The 15368-nt window shown below is 43.3% G+C and overlaps 1 protein-coding gene across 3 annotated transcripts; it reads left to right on the forward strand.

Moving 5' to 3' along the window:
• The first annotated feature begins 7974 nt into the window (after positions 1 to 7974).
• On the forward strand, positions 7975 to 12145 carry LOC123112494 (F-box/FBD/LRR-repeat protein At3g26920). Of its 3 annotated transcripts, none has more exons than XM_044533495.1 (7): positions 7976 to 8209; positions 8291 to 8493; positions 9259 to 9362; positions 10498 to 10758; positions 11101 to 11334; positions 11410 to 11562; positions 11645 to 12145. In XM_044533495.1, exons 2-7 carry the CDS (start codon positions 8433 to 8435, stop codon positions 12032 to 12034), a joined length of 1203 nt encoding a protein of 400 aa, XP_044389430.1. In that variant the 5' UTR covers positions 7976 to 8209; positions 8291 to 8432; the 3' UTR covers positions 12035 to 12145. The 3 variants fall into 3 exon arrangements, with proteins under 3 accessions (XP_044389429.1, XP_044389430.1, XP_044389431.1); XM_044533496.1 differs by having other exon boundaries at positions 7977 to 8209; positions 10498 to 10659; XM_044533494.1 differs by having other exon boundaries at positions 7975 to 8209; positions 10498 to 11334.
• The last annotated feature ends 3223 nt before the right edge of the window (positions 12146 to 15368 follow it).

The following is a 15368-nucleotide window of genomic DNA, read 5'->3' on the forward strand; positions in this document are numbered from 1 at the left end:
GAGCCGGGCATAGCGTATCTCGCTCCCTGGTCATCGAAACATTAATACCAACCCAACTAGACGTAGGCCTTACCTTCACCGTAAGGGGTCGAACTAGTATAAAACCTCTCGTGTCCCTTGTCCCGATTAACCCCTTCAAGCTTCCTAGTTGCGATGGCTCCACAACTAAGTCCTTTCACGAGGACATCTAACGTGACAATTCCACGACAGGAATTAAGTTTGGGGATGCTTGATACGTCTCCAATGTATCTATAATTTTTTATTATTCCATGCTATTATATTATCCATCTTGGATGTTTTATAGGCATTTATATGTTATTTTATATGATTTTTGGGACTAACCTATTAACCTAGAGCCCAGTGCCAGTTTCTGTTTTTCCTTGTTTTTGAGTTTTACAGAAAAGGAATATCAAACGGGGTCCAAACGAGTTGAAAATTCCTGATGATTTTTATGACCAGAAGAAGCCCCCAAAGCAAAAGAGTTGGACCAGAAGAGTCCTGAGTCATCCATGAGGGTGGAGGGCGCGCCCTACCCCCCTAGGCGCGCCCCCTACATCGTGGCTGACTCGGAGACCCCCCTGACGTGAAACCGACGCCAAAAATTCCTATAAATACAGAAAACCCCGAAAAGAAACCAAGATCGGGATTTCCACCTCCGCAAGCCTCTGTAGACACCAAAATCCAATTGGGACCCTGTTCCGGCACCCTTCCAGAGGGGGATCCATCACCGGTGGCCATCTTCATCATTCCGGCGCTCTCCATGATGAGGAGGGAGTAGTTCACCCTCGGGGCTGAGGGTATGTACCAGTAGCTATGTGTTTGATCTCTCTCTCTCTCTCTCTCTCTCTCTCTCTCTCTCTCTCTCGTGTTCTTGATTCAGCATGATCTTGATGTATCGTGAGCTTTGCTACTATAGTTGGATCATATGATGTTTCTCCCCCTCTATCTTCTTGTAATGGATTGAGTTTTCCCTTTGAAGTTATCTTATCGGATTGAGTCTTTAAGGATTTGAGAACACTTGGTGTATGTCTTGCATGTGCTTATCTGTGGTGACAATGGGATATTCATGTGATCCACTTGATGTATGTTTTGGTGATCAACTTGCGGGTTATGTGACCTTGTGAACTTATGCATAAGGGTTGGCACACTTTTTCGTATTGACTCTCCAGTAGAAACTTCGGGCCACTCTTTGAAGTTCTTTGTGTTGGTTTGAATAGATGAATCTGAGATTGTGTGATGCATGTCATATAATCAAACCCGCAGATACTTATGGTGACATTAGAGTATCTAGGTGACATTAGGGTTTTGGTTGATCTGTGTCTTAAGGTGTTATTTTACTACGAACTCTAGGGCTATTTGTGACACTTATAGGAATAGCCCAATGGATTGATCGGAAAGAATAACTTTGAGGTGGTTTCGTACCCTACAATAATCTCTTTGTTTGTTCTCCGCTATTAGTGACTTTGGAGTGACTCTTTGTTGCATGTCGAGGGATTGTTATATGATCTAATTATGTTATCATTGTTGAGAGAACTTGCACTAGTGAAAGTATGAACCCTAGGCCTTGTTTCAAAGCATTGCAATACCGTTTTCGCTCACTTTTACCACTTGCTACCTTGCTATTTTTATAATTTCAGATTACAAAAACCTATATCTACCATCCATATTGCACTTGTATCACCATCTCTTCGCCAAACTAGCGCACCTATACAATTTACCATTGTATTGGGTGTGTTGGGGACATAAGAGACTCATTATTATTTGGTTGCAGGGTTTTTTGAGAGAGACCATCTTCATCCTACGCCTCACACGAATTGATAAACCTTAGGTCATCCACTTGAGGGAAATTTGCTACTTTCCTACAAACCTTTGCACTTGGAGGCCCAACAATGTCTAAAAGAATAAGGTTGCATAGTAGACATCACGCCGAGAACGCCAAGTCCAGCGGCAACCTGAATCACGTCAAATGAAGCATAAGAAAAAGAACGACTCGGCGGCTCTCCGGAGTCAGCAGAAGACTTACCCTATCACCGCCGGGACAGGCCATCTCGCCGGCGCCGCCGGGGCAATACGTTGCCTCTTCCTGGTGTCTGGCTTACCGCTTGTGGTCGGATCCGTTGTGCGCTTTGCGGCCGGCTTCGGCACCACGTACTCTTCTCCATGTGGCCGGCGCGTGGGACGACCCGGTGATGACCCACAAGTATAGGGGATCTATCGTAGTCCTTTCGATAAGTAAGAGTGTCGAACCCAACGAGGAGCAGAAGGAAATGATAAGCAGTTTTCAGTAAGGTTTTCTCTGCAAGCACTGAAATAGTAGGTGATAGATAGTTTTGTGATAAGATAAATAATAACGAGCAAAAGTAAATAAAGTAAATAAGGTGCAGCAAGGTGGCCCAATCCTTTATGTAGCAAAGGATAAGCCTGGACAAATTCTAATAAGGATGAAGGAGCTCCCGAGAACACATTGGGAATTATCGTCAAGCTAGTTTCATCACATTCATATGATTCGCGTTCGGTACTTTGATAATTTGATATGTGGGTAGACCGACACTTGGGTACTGCCCTAACTTGGACAAGCATCCCACTTATGATTAACCCCTATTGCAAGCGTCCGCAACTACAAAAAGGAGTATTAAGGTAAACCTAACCACAACATTAAACATATGGGTCCATATGAACCCCTAACGAAGCAATTCATAAACTAGGGTTTAAGATTCTGTCACTCTAGCAACTCATCATCTACTTATTACTTCCCTATGCCTTCCTCTAGGCCCAAATAATGGTGAAGTGTCATGTAGTCGATGTTCACATAACACAACTAGAGGAGAGACAACATACATCTCATCAAAATATCAAACGCATACCAAATTCACATGACTACTAATAGCAAGACTTCACCCATGTCCTCAGGAACTAAAGTAACTACTCACAAAGCATAATCATGTTCATAATCAGATGTGTAATAATATGCATTAAGGATCTGAACATATAATCTTCCACCAAGTAAACCAATAAGTATCAACTACAAGGAGTAATCAACACTACTAGCAACCCACAGGTACCAATTTGTGGTTTTGGATACAAGATTGGATACAAGAGATCAACTAGGGTTTGAGAGGAGATGGTGCTGGTGAAGATGTTGATGAATATTGACCCCCTCCCGATGAGAGGATCATTGGTGATGACGTTGGTGATGAATTCCCCCTCCCGGAGGGAAGTGTCCCCGGCAGAACAGCTCCACCAGAGCCCTAGATTGATTCCGCCAAGGTTCCGCCTCGTGGCGGCGGAGTTTCATCCTGTAAGCTTGCCCACAATTTTTCCAGGACAAAACCCTTCATATAGCAGAAGATGGTCGCCGGAGGCCCACCAGGGGGCCCAGGAGATAGGGGGCGTGCCCTATGGGGGGGCGCCCCCTGCCTCCTGGCAGGGTGTGGGCCCCCTGGCCTATTTCTTTTGCTCATAATTCCTTAATAAATCCAAAAAGTGGTTTCGTGGAGTTTCAAGACTTTTGGAGTTGTGCAGAATAGGTTTCCAACGTTTGCTCCTTTTTCAGCCAGAATTCCAGCTGCCGGCATTCTCCCTCTTCATGGTAAACCTTGTAAAATAAGAGAGAATAGCCATAAGTATTGAGATATAATGTGTAATAACAGCCCATAATGCAATAAATATTGATATAAAAGCATGATGCAAAATGGACGTATCAACTCCCCCAAGCTTAGACCTCGCTTGTCCTCAAGCAGAAGCCAAGATCGAGAAATATGACCACATGTTTAGAGATAGAGGTGTCGATAAAAATAAAATACGGACATGAGGGCATCATGATCATTCTAATAACAACAACATATATATAGATTTTGTCATATGATTTCCTATGTTCAAGTAATAAGCAATTCACAATGTCAAGTATGGGTCATAAACTTCATTGGGAACTAACAGACTATAATCTCAGTCATTGAAGCAATTACAATTTATCGTAACATCAGAAAGAGTCAATAATAGAGCTTTTCAGCAGGATCACATACTCAACTATCTCGTAGTCCCCCATAATTGTTAACACTCACTCAATTCTTGTGGTTATAGAGTTTCAGCCGGACACTAAGAAAGATAGGGGCTTATTATGTTGCCTCCCAACATATTCACCTTTAGGTGATGTCAACAATAATAGCCTATGCCAACTTACATTCAATTTGATATATGTATCATGACCTTTCAAACACGAGAAGCTTGCCAAAGGATAAAATGAAAAAGTGGAAGGGTGAGGATCACCTTGACTCAAGCATAAAGTAAAAACATAAAGTAGAAGATAGGCCCTTCGCAGAGGGAAGCAGAGGTTGTCATGCACTTTTAGGGTTGGATACACAAAATCTTAATGCAAAAGAACGTCACTTTGTATTGCCCCTTGTATGTGGACCTTTATTATGTACTCTGTCGCTTTTATTACTTCCACAACAAGTTCGTACAAAGCTTATTTTCTCTGCATTAATAAGTCATGCATATTTAGAGAGCAATTTTTATTGCTTGCACCAATGACAGCTTACTTGAAGGATCTTACTCAATCCATAGATAGGTATGGTGGACTCTCATGGCAAAACTGGGTTTAAGGGAGTCTGGAAGCACAAGTAGTATCTCTACTTGGTGCAAGGAGTTTTGGCTAGCATGAGGGGCAAAGGCAAGCTCAACATGTTCAGAAGGTCACTGACAATATACTTTAACTGAGATGTCGGAAAACATAAACCATTACGTTGTCTTCCTTGTCCAACATCAATTCTTTTAGCATGTCATACTTAATGAGTGCTTCACAATCATAAAAGATGTCCAAGATAATATATTTATATGTGAACCCCTCTTTCCTTATCACTTCCTATTAATTGCAACGATGACCAAGGCTATGTTCATCAACTCTCAACAATTTTTATGCCTCATACTTTCTATGTGTGAAGTTATCACTATCCATAAGATCAATATGAACTCTTTTGTTCTTTCTACTTTCTCAAGATCATAGCAACATAGCAAAGCCCTTGACTCAACACTAATCTTTATTATAGATAGCACACGGACTCGCTTACAAAAAGAGATCACAACGAAAACTCAAAACTACTTGATATCAAAACTTTGAACTAATAGATCAAGATACTACTAAAAGGATCGAACTAAATAAAGCGGTAAAGATAGGAGTGTGATGGTGATACGATACCGTGGCACCTCCCCCAAGCTTGGCAGTTTCCAAGGAGGATGCCCATACCCATGTGATTATTTCTTCTGTGGTGATGGAGGTGGTGATGATGATGGTGGATAATCGCACATTGAGCGTAAAAGCTCCTCCAACTTGCGGATAATGCCCTTGAGCCCAGCAATATGATCTTTCAACAAAATATTCTCCTGTGTGAGATACTTGTTTTGTATGCGGGCTAACTCAATCATCTAGAAAGCCTCAATCTCTGTTGGAGTGAAAAGGTTAGGTAAAGGGCTAGGGATGTCTTCTTCTTTCACCACCGGAGCGTGAACCTCCATGGCCTTCTTGATCCCTTCATCCTTGTTGATCTCTTCTGGTTCCTCTCTTTTCAACTCTATCTTCAATAGCCAGGCATCCTTGTCTTTGTTGTTGTAGGAGGGAGAAGTCATGGTGCTCTAAATCTGCAATAGGAACAGCTCGAAACGAAAACAGAGGATATTTGCGTGATACGGTGGCCAAAACCTTCGGGAGTATATATAATGAATTTTTACCGACCAAAATACGTGACATACAAGAAAACGGAGTCCAGGAGGCACATGAGGTGCCCACGAGACAGGGGGGCGCGCCCTCCTCTCTCGTGGGAGCCTTGTGTCCCTTTCGGACTACTTCTTTCTTCCTAAAATTCTTAAATAATCCAAAACTGATGAAAATTACCATTAGAGTTGTTTTGGAGTCGGTAAACTTACCGTACCACGTACCTATGCCTTTTCGGAGTCTGGAACGTTCTGGAAAGTGTCTCTTATGTACTCCTCTGGGTTATGGTTTTAATAATATTAGTTTCAACATTGATAGGGTTACCTAAAATATAATGCTTGATTCTTTGACCCATTAACCACCCTAGGATTTGTGCCTTCAAAGTTGTTAAATTTTATAGCACCGGAACGGTAGACCTCCTCGATAACGTAGGGACCTTCCCATTTTGAGAGAAGTTTTCCTGCAAAAAATCTTAAACGAGAGTTGAATAATAACACATAATCTCCTACATTAAACTCAGGCTTTGGTTTCTCCTCTGCAAAGAGCTTAGTAGAGCTAACATGCCATGTCATTGAGAATACAACGTCACTTGAGGGCCTGACATTGGACACCACAACAGGACATCCTTCGTATAGCTGTTTAACTCAACAATATTGGAAAGTGCATGCTGTTAGACGGGGATTTTATGGTGGAAGTTCGTAAAGGGCTCTTGGCTATCAGGACATATGTTGAGCCAAAAGTTCCTTCCAGAGTCAAGCTAAATGTTGTGGAGCCTTGCCGCCGATGCCATGATCAACCACTGATCATATGTTGAACTTCATATGCAAGTTATCATAAGTACCCTATGATTCCTGTGTAAGTTAAACCAGAACGTCGAGGAACCTTGCTGCTGCTGCTACCCGGGTTATACACCCCAAACCCAATGTTTAACGTGTAACTAGTAGGCTCGTGTGTTGCCATGTAAGTGGACCTCCTGCCACTGCAATGTTTCTAGGTGTAGGTGCAAGCAAAGTACTATAACTGTAATGGACAGAAAATTGTTGATCCGTAAAAGATGTACTCCCAGTATCCAGTAGAGCCACTGCTCCTTTTCCATTGAGATAGATGACCACAGTGGGTGTGGAAGGGGAGCACCACTGATGGCTTGGGCAGAAATGAACATCACATTTTCTGTGTTGTTCCCTGTATTTCAGGTTCTTCAGTGTCAGTTTGCTGTTGGCCAGTATGATCTTCCTGCATGATATGAATATTTGGTACTAATTTGCTCTAGTGGCTTTGAACCCATTTATCACAACATCTCCAACATTCTCCCACTTTTCTAGTTTTATGAAACTTAACATTTGGCAGCTCTAATTGTTTCGAAGGTTGTTGTTGTTGGACAGGCATATGAACATGAACATATCTCTGAGGCACAACATTGTTTGGTTTCTTATAGAAGTTTGTGCAAGGGACACGGGTCTTTTGTGATGGATTTCATGAACCGATCTTTCATTTCCTGTTCATATGCTTTCAAATATCTCGGCCATAACTGCCTCTGTCGGTGTTGATTGAACTGGCTAAATGCTGGAGTATAAGCTTGTGCTGGGGACTGGTTCTGGGGAGTGTGTTCATTTCCACTTTCTGGTGCCTGCTGTGTACGCATGCCAAGGGGTAACATATGGCCTGGTAATCCTGATAGGTGGTGAATTATCACACTGCCTGTTGTATCCCTTCTCCATTTCCTGTTGTTTTTGAAGAAGATCGGTTCTAGCATTTTGATGTTCTGCTTGAGCCTGCTGTAGTATAGGTGACTTGATGATGTGCTCTGTTTCACCTACTAGTGGTTGTTTTTCAGGTGCATCACGAGAACATTGGGGTTGCATAGATTTAAGCACTGTACTCATAGCGGCCGGGCGCCATCGATTTCGTAGGGCATTTGTATCAATCTAACCATAATGGCAGAAATGGGGAATCAAGTCATCAACGCAACCTTAGCCACAACCTGGCTTATGTAGGCAGGGTTTAACCTTCAGATAAGTGGCGGTAAACAGGATTTTCTTTTTGACGATGGCGGTAAACAGGATTAACAACAGCTGGATGGTAATAAACAATAAAAAGGAGGATAACCCCGGTCGCTCTTCTCGTGAAGAGTGACCACCAGAGGAACAGGATAGGGGATCGAGACGAAAGGCACAGGGCAGGGCAGAGGAAGAAGATGGCTTCAGTTTTCGTTTCTGTTGGAGGCCCTTTTCGTGCCTACTGCTTCACTCTCGCTGGCCAACGGTCCGTGTCCACCAAGCCCTGGGAAGTCTGCTGCTCTGGTTCGGCCTTAATCGATTCTTCCGGCGACTGCATGCGCTAGAGCAAGCCACCGAGCGGCGACGCCAGATCCGTTGGCGAGAGGGTGCCTCGTTGGTCGTTGTCGTTGGCTCGTTGCCCGAGAGCTCCAGCAGCAGCGGACAGGCTTGCGTGCGCGCTTATGGGCTGGCCCAGTCGTCGTCTCGCTCGCTAAACGGGCCCGAGGTAACGTGATCAGGCGAGGCTCCTATGTTTTTTTCGGGAATCCTGGCCCATATCAAATTACCTTACGTTTCCGTGAGATAGGAGAGATAGAGATATACTACTGGTGGGCTGGGTGCCCTGGCCTGGCGCCGTGTTCGATCCAAATCGAGATTCCATACTCGCGACAGCGAGATCCAAATCGAGATTTCTCGACCCTTAGGTCTCGTCGAACCAGGGTCAGCTGATGCTCAATCGGGTGATGTCGATGCAGCGGGAAAGTCGTCGCCTGCAAATCCAACCCCATAGTAAGTCACCACCTCGCTGTTTTTTTCATCTGTACCCAGTTCCTTCTTTTTGGAACAAGACCAGGTGAGGCAAGCAGATTCTTGTAGGTCGATCTAACCTAGTGTCTATTTGAGCGTAAATTTTTGTTTTTTTTCTCATAAAGAAAACTGTTTGAGTAAGCTAGGTTTCTATGGTCTAGTGTAAAAAAAACGTCTTACATTATGGGACGGAGGGAGTAGTAGTATAAAAGGATTTTTTGGATCAATTTGGGGAAAGATCAATTTTTGTGTGTGTTGTTCATATGTACCCATGTTATGAAAATTTGCTATAACATCAGTGTGGCCACTCAAATACACAGTAAACATACATTGGGTTTGAGAGGACCCATGTGTTTTCCATGCTAGAGTTAGCAGGTGGCTGCTGATCCTTGGCAACACAACAGAGGGGAAACCAAGTCGACTGTCTACGCACCCTCTGAATTATGTGTTCCCCTGTCTTGTTTTGTTTGTTTGTGCACCGTCGACGATGTACGGGGTACTTTTTTTTTTTTTTGCAATCATGTACGGGGTACTTGGGTGGTATTACAATGTCTTATACCAATGTATATGGTCATTCAAAAGTCTTTTCCTTTAATTGAAATGAAACTTGGGTGTCTAGCTCGAAAAGCGTTATTTCTGTTGACTAAAGTTGGACAAGAACTATTTCTCTTTCAGCATGTGCATATACATGCTTCACTTTTTTTCTTCTTATAACTTTCCACCTGTAATCATGCTTATGTATTGCAGATGGACCAGCTGATTCAACGGTTCACAGAAAGGACTCAACCTGCACAGAAGACCATTGTTCCCAAGGTGGTGAACCACAATGCCCTGGGCCACATCTTCCAGAGGTACGCCATGAAACGGTGATGATGGGATATGAATGCTCTAACTATACTAATTGGTTGAGCTGTGCTTGGTGAAGTATTTAGTATGAATATATCCTTAGTGCTGCAACATGCCACAGTCCTACTGCATTAGTAGCTTTGTTTTCTTTGAACTGCCTGCAGAAAAATGCCTGTCATGAGTGTTGGAACTCAATCTTCACGAGAGGCCCCGTCCTTTCCTTGATACATTTTTTTTAATTCAGATGACTAGCCATTTTTGTGCCCATGTATGCTACAGTATATAAATATCCAGAGTGTATATATCTACTAATAATCTGACTTATGATGTTATTTTATACAACTCCCTCCCGTTAAAAGCTCAACATTTTGACCGCATTATTTTTACTAGTCTGATTGACATTGGGCTCTTAAACCAGTAAATAATCTTGACCCACATTAGTTCGAGCAACCCTTCTGATATAAGGGCAGCTGCTCATTTCCTGCAGTGAAATGATATTTTTTTGTACAGAAAATTTCTTCTGCGGTGACACAGTTATCTCCATCCTTATTTGTATTGCAGTTCTATATAACAGAGATTGATGGTAAGACTGTTCCAGTTAACATGATCGCATCTAGATTATGAGCGAGTTTAGGACCATATAAAGTGTACGCCTTCATACTACCAGAACTCGGAAGTGGTCAATCTGGACGGATTTTTTTGGATATGTCGCTATTGTTGGAAGTGCTAGACTGCTAAGGTTACTGCACGCAACCTTTTATCCCGGTGTTAGTGGATGGTGCTCTGTATAAGTAGTCATTTAATTTGCCATCATGACGAAATTAGGTTGTGTCTATGAAGTTGCCTCACAATACGACATAAATGTGCGTACATGTGAGTTCGATGAAATGCAATGGTTTCACTCGTAGTAACTAGCCGATACTAAGACTATCTTTCAGAACCAGTAATAAGACATTTAGGAGAGTAACCACCCTTTACTCAGCGGTCAGCACAATTGCATAGTGTGCCTCTGTATCACGTTGCAATTATGTGCAAGCACTTGGGCTAAAATGTTACTCTATGTTTTTTTTCATTCTTTTGTCCATTTGAAATAATTATTCGTGGCCATGTTCAGCTTTTCTCACATGTTTGTGCATGCAGGATATCTGGTGTCATATATTCTCCCTACTGCCAATGCAAGATGCTGCTCGAACTGCCTGCGTGTCTCATGCATTTAAACGTTCTTGGAGATGCTATCCAAACCTTGCTTTCAACGCGAAAGCACTGGGCATGGATGAAAGATCATGTGGAGAGGATGAAATAGTAAGAAATTTCACCAGCAGAGTTGACAACATTTTGAAAAATCACTCATGCATTGCCATCAAAACACTCGAGATTGTTTTCCGTTATTACGATGACAAGGTATGTAACCTTGATGGCTGGCTTCAGACTGCTATTACACCAGGGATTGAAGAACTCACTGTTCAGCTATCTACAAAGTCACGAAAGCATTATAACTTTCCGTGGTCACTTTTGGCTAATGAGAATGGAAAATTGATTCAGTATCTAAAGCTTTCTTGTTGTGCTTTCTCTCCCACTGTCGGGCTGTGCTTGAAAAGTTTGTCAAGACTTGAGCTATTTGATGTTAATATTACGAGGGATCAGATGGGGTCCCTTCTTCACAATTTTTTTGCTTTGCAACGGATGCAACTCAAGAATTGCAATAACATAACTTGCTTAAAGATGCCATTTCATCTGCAACAGCTCAAATACCTGGAAGTGCTTCACTGCAGCAGCCTGAAGGTTATAGAGATAGAAGCTCCAAACTTATCTAATTTTCAATTTATGGGTCTCTGCCAAGTACAACTATCACTTGGAGTAGCATTGCAATTCAAGAAGTTTGACATGTCCTTCCCCGGTGTTGTCAGTTATGCATGCACTAATCTTTTGTCCAACTTGCAATATGTTGAAGCTCTTTCTCTATGTTCACGTCATGAGGTATACACTAAATCCTTTGGTATCTTTACACTTTTAATATGCATAGTATGATTGATTTGAGATATTTTTGTGTAGATAATTGATACACCAGTGTTACCTAGCAAATTCTTACATCTCAAGCACTTGAGTGTTGATCTTAATGCAATGACATTTCCGCCGACCTACGACTATTGTTCTCTAATATCCCTTTTTGATGCTTCTCCTTCCTTGGAGACCCTTGTCCTGAATGTAAGTCACTCTCCATCTTGTAAGGATATTTAGTTACAATGATGGAACTATTAATCCAGCCATATTGGCATGTCATCTTTAGGTGTTGCAGAGAAAGATGTTGCACGAATCAATCGTCGGAGATACATCAAATTTGAGGCAGATACCAGGACACCGCCATGATAGGCTTAAGACAGTGAAGATCATTGGTTTCTCCTCTGCGAAGAGCGTAGTAGAGCTAACATGCCATATCATTGAGAATACAGCGTCACTTCAGTGCCTTACATTGGACACCACAACAGGACATCCTTGGCATAGCTGTTTGACCAACTATAGTGGAAAGTGCTTGCATTTGCGCGTAGATTTTCTGGTGGAAGTTGGTAAAGGGCTCTTGGCTATCAAGACATACGTTGAGCCAAAAGTTCCCTCAAGAGTCAAGCTAAATGTTGTGGAGCCTTGTCGCCGATGCCATGATCTTGAACCGCTGTCATGATCTCGAACTTCATTTGCAAGTTATCATAAGCACCCTATGGTTCCTGTGTAAGTAGGCCGCGTGTTACCCTTGAATACTTCCTCTGTTCTAGTAGAATATATATGGTGAGTATGGATAGTTTCTAACGAAAAGCTCCTTTGACGCACGGCGTCCACGTCCGCTGGTATGCATGTCTAGACTATCTAACTGCATATGAATAACCAAATCGCATTTATGTAGCCATGTATAGGGGATGTGGCTCTCAGATACATTAGGTAGTACTATTTCACACGGGACAATTTTGTTTTTGCTACTCTAGATTTTACCAATTTTCCTTATGCCACTCCAGATTTTGACATTTCACTTTTGTCATTCTTAGTTTTTGACAATTATCACAATTGACATTCCCATGGCAAAAGCAAAATTTTCAGAGTGGCAATTATGATACATTTCAAAAGCTAAGAGGGGCAAAAATGAAATAAATTTATTTTGCTTTTGCCACGGAATGGTAGTTCCGATAATTGTGAAAAGCTAAGAATGGCAAAAGCGAAATGTCAAAATCTAGAATGGCATAAGAAAAAGGCTAGTACTGGGCGCCGGCGCACCGGCCGAAACTTTCGGCCGGTCCAGCCCTAGTCGTTCGATTCACGTAATAATAACCGTCCAGATTGCATCTCCTCCCTTGCGCGTGGGTCAAAGCCTCCTCCATCCTCACGTACAGGCTCGTTGTCGTCGGTAGCTTGCTCGCCGGAGCCGCTTGTCGGCGCGCTCGTCGAAGCCGCTCGCCGGACCTGCTCGTTGGCTCACTCGCCGGAGCTGCTCGTCGGCCTGCTCGTCGGCTTCCTCGCCGGAGCTGCTCGTCGGGTTGCTCGTCGGAGCCGCCGCTCGCCTGCATGCTCGTCGGCGCGCTCGCCTGCATGCTCGTCGGAGCTGCTCGCCGGTGCGCCATGTGCGATCGAACTTTGCCATGGCCGTTGCAGCAAATCACGTCGCCGGACGCAGCTTTTTTTGTGGCCGGTTGTAGCAAAAATCACGAAGCCATGTGCGATGTAGCAAAATGCGACACCGGTGGTAGCAAAATACGATGCCGGTTGTAGCATATTGTGATGCCAGTTGAAGCATCTAGCAAAAAAGATGTTGGTTTCAGCATCCCTGTGACAACGGTGGTCACATGTAGCAAAAAACATGGTGGCCATGCGATGTAGCAAAAAGCGACGTTAGATGTAACTGTGTGGGACGCCGGTTGTAACAATTTGTGACAACGGTGGTAACATGCAGAAAAAACACGGGGCCGTATGATGTAGCAAATCGTGAAGCCGGTTGTAGCTGCGTGGGAAGCAGCTTGTAGCAATTTGAGACAACGGTTGTAGCATTAAGGAAACTACGATGTGGGCTGGAGGTAGAAGAAGGGGAAGATATAAGATAGAAAAGAGAGCCAGATGCGTAGGACCCGCCATGTGCGGGAGCAGTTTTACATGCAGCAGTTTTGCGGAGAGCCAGGTGTGTAGGACCCGCCATGTGCGGGAGCAGTTTTGCATGCAGCAGTTTTGCATGCGGCTGCGCGTGCGGGTCGTACTGCATGTGCGGGGGTTTGGGTGTGAGCGCGAGCGGACGGCGGAAAGTTCGGTCGGCGCGCCGTTTCGAAACATTTCCCTAAGAAAAATTGGCAAAATCTAGAGTGACAAAAACAAAATTTCCCATTTCACGTCACGTGCTCACGTATTGGAACAAGTCTGGTAGTACTGGATATGTCCATCGTCTCGACGGGCAGTGTCCGAACAAGTGCCGGAATCATGTTTGCATGCAGTACCAGTTTTGGCACAATGAAAGAGGGCAACTCTGACCGGTCAACCCAAAAGGACGCAGATTGTCCGTTTGGATCGGTCGGGCGGACGAGTGTGTTCGCTTTTGGTAATAAAGGGTGGTGTGCCCAACACGGCCGACGCATTAGCCCGCGCGGTCTTAAATAAAAAAAATTAAATAGGCATATAAAACATTTAGATTAAAAAAATGTATATTAAGAAAACATAATTAAACATATGCAAAGTCATATGGTTGCGCTGATCCTGATCCATGTGACAGTGATACTATGGTAACTCCATTACCGTAGTGATCAGGGGCGGATCCTTTTGTGGACGGACCATGTTTCATCCTTTTTTTGGACTTTCTTTGAGAATTTGATATGCACTAGTAGAAAAAGATCCATTTGTCCCGGTTTATAAGGTCCGTTTGTCCCGGTTCGGTAACCGGGACTAAAAGGTCGGTACTAAAGCCCAATACCTTTAGTTCCGGTTCTTATACGAATCGGGACAGATGAGGCTCCACGTGGCCGCTGCGGCTTGCCCAGGCAGGATGGCCTTTTGTCCCGGTTGGTAGCACCAACCGAGATTAAAAGGCATCCACGCGTCAGCAGTTCAGGGGTTGAGGTTTTTTTTCTGAAGGGGGGTGGGGTTTTTGGGGGTTTTGTAGGATTAATTTAGGGGTTTCATATATTGTGTTAGTTAGCTAATAGAGAGAAGTGTCCTCTCTTATCTCTGTGCTTTGTCGACGCTACTACTATACATATAGAGAGGACTCGACACGCTAGCTATTAAGCAAATGAAGGAAATCATTAAGTACACAAGATCGTCATGAACATATACAAAGAGAAGTGATCGACCTCTCTTTCTCCGAGAGATTGGTTGAACAACAAGTTTTCGTATATCTATCCGACACTACTAGCTACATATATACAATATAAGATCTCTTACAATCCCCCTAACATCTGATGTCAAGTTCCACATGGTATTCTCCGTCTTCATCTATGACGTGGTCAAGAAAGAATCCCGCCAATTCCTCTTGAATTGCTTTTATGCGATCTTATGGTAGGAGTTCATCCCGCAGCTGCCAAAGCTAATTTGAAGAAGGGGGTCAATACATATATATGAATGAAACTCAACACAAATGATGGTAATAAAATAAAATTGTGAATATTGTTGCTTACGCACTTCATAATCTTCTTTAGAGTAGCCCCGCTTAGAGGTCGTCACGTTGTAGATGTACTCGCAAATGTAGTATCCACAAAAATTATTCTCAGCGTCCTGCCACAACCACTTTAAGAGAAATGGAGATCAATCAAACTGATAATCAAGCACTATAAATGGTATTGATGAAACTAGCTAGAATCAATGGGAGATGCGCGGAACTAGCTAGTAGTACTTACTTTCGGGTGTGTAAATCGCATCTCCCTCGGCAGTCCCGGAGCTTCTGCGGTGAACACTTTCCAAACCCTGCGAGACAAAGAAAATAATTACTTGATATCAGGAAATGAACAAAGTTGCCGATATGGTGCGATAATGATCGATTGAACTTACTT

The sequence above is a fragment of the Triticum aestivum genome, chromosome 5B (genome assembly GCF_018294505.1).
Source record: "Triticum aestivum cultivar Chinese Spring chromosome 5B, IWGSC CS RefSeq v2.1, whole genome shotgun sequence".
Lineage (NCBI taxonomy): Eukaryota > Viridiplantae > Streptophyta > Magnoliopsida > Poales > Poaceae > Triticum > Triticum aestivum.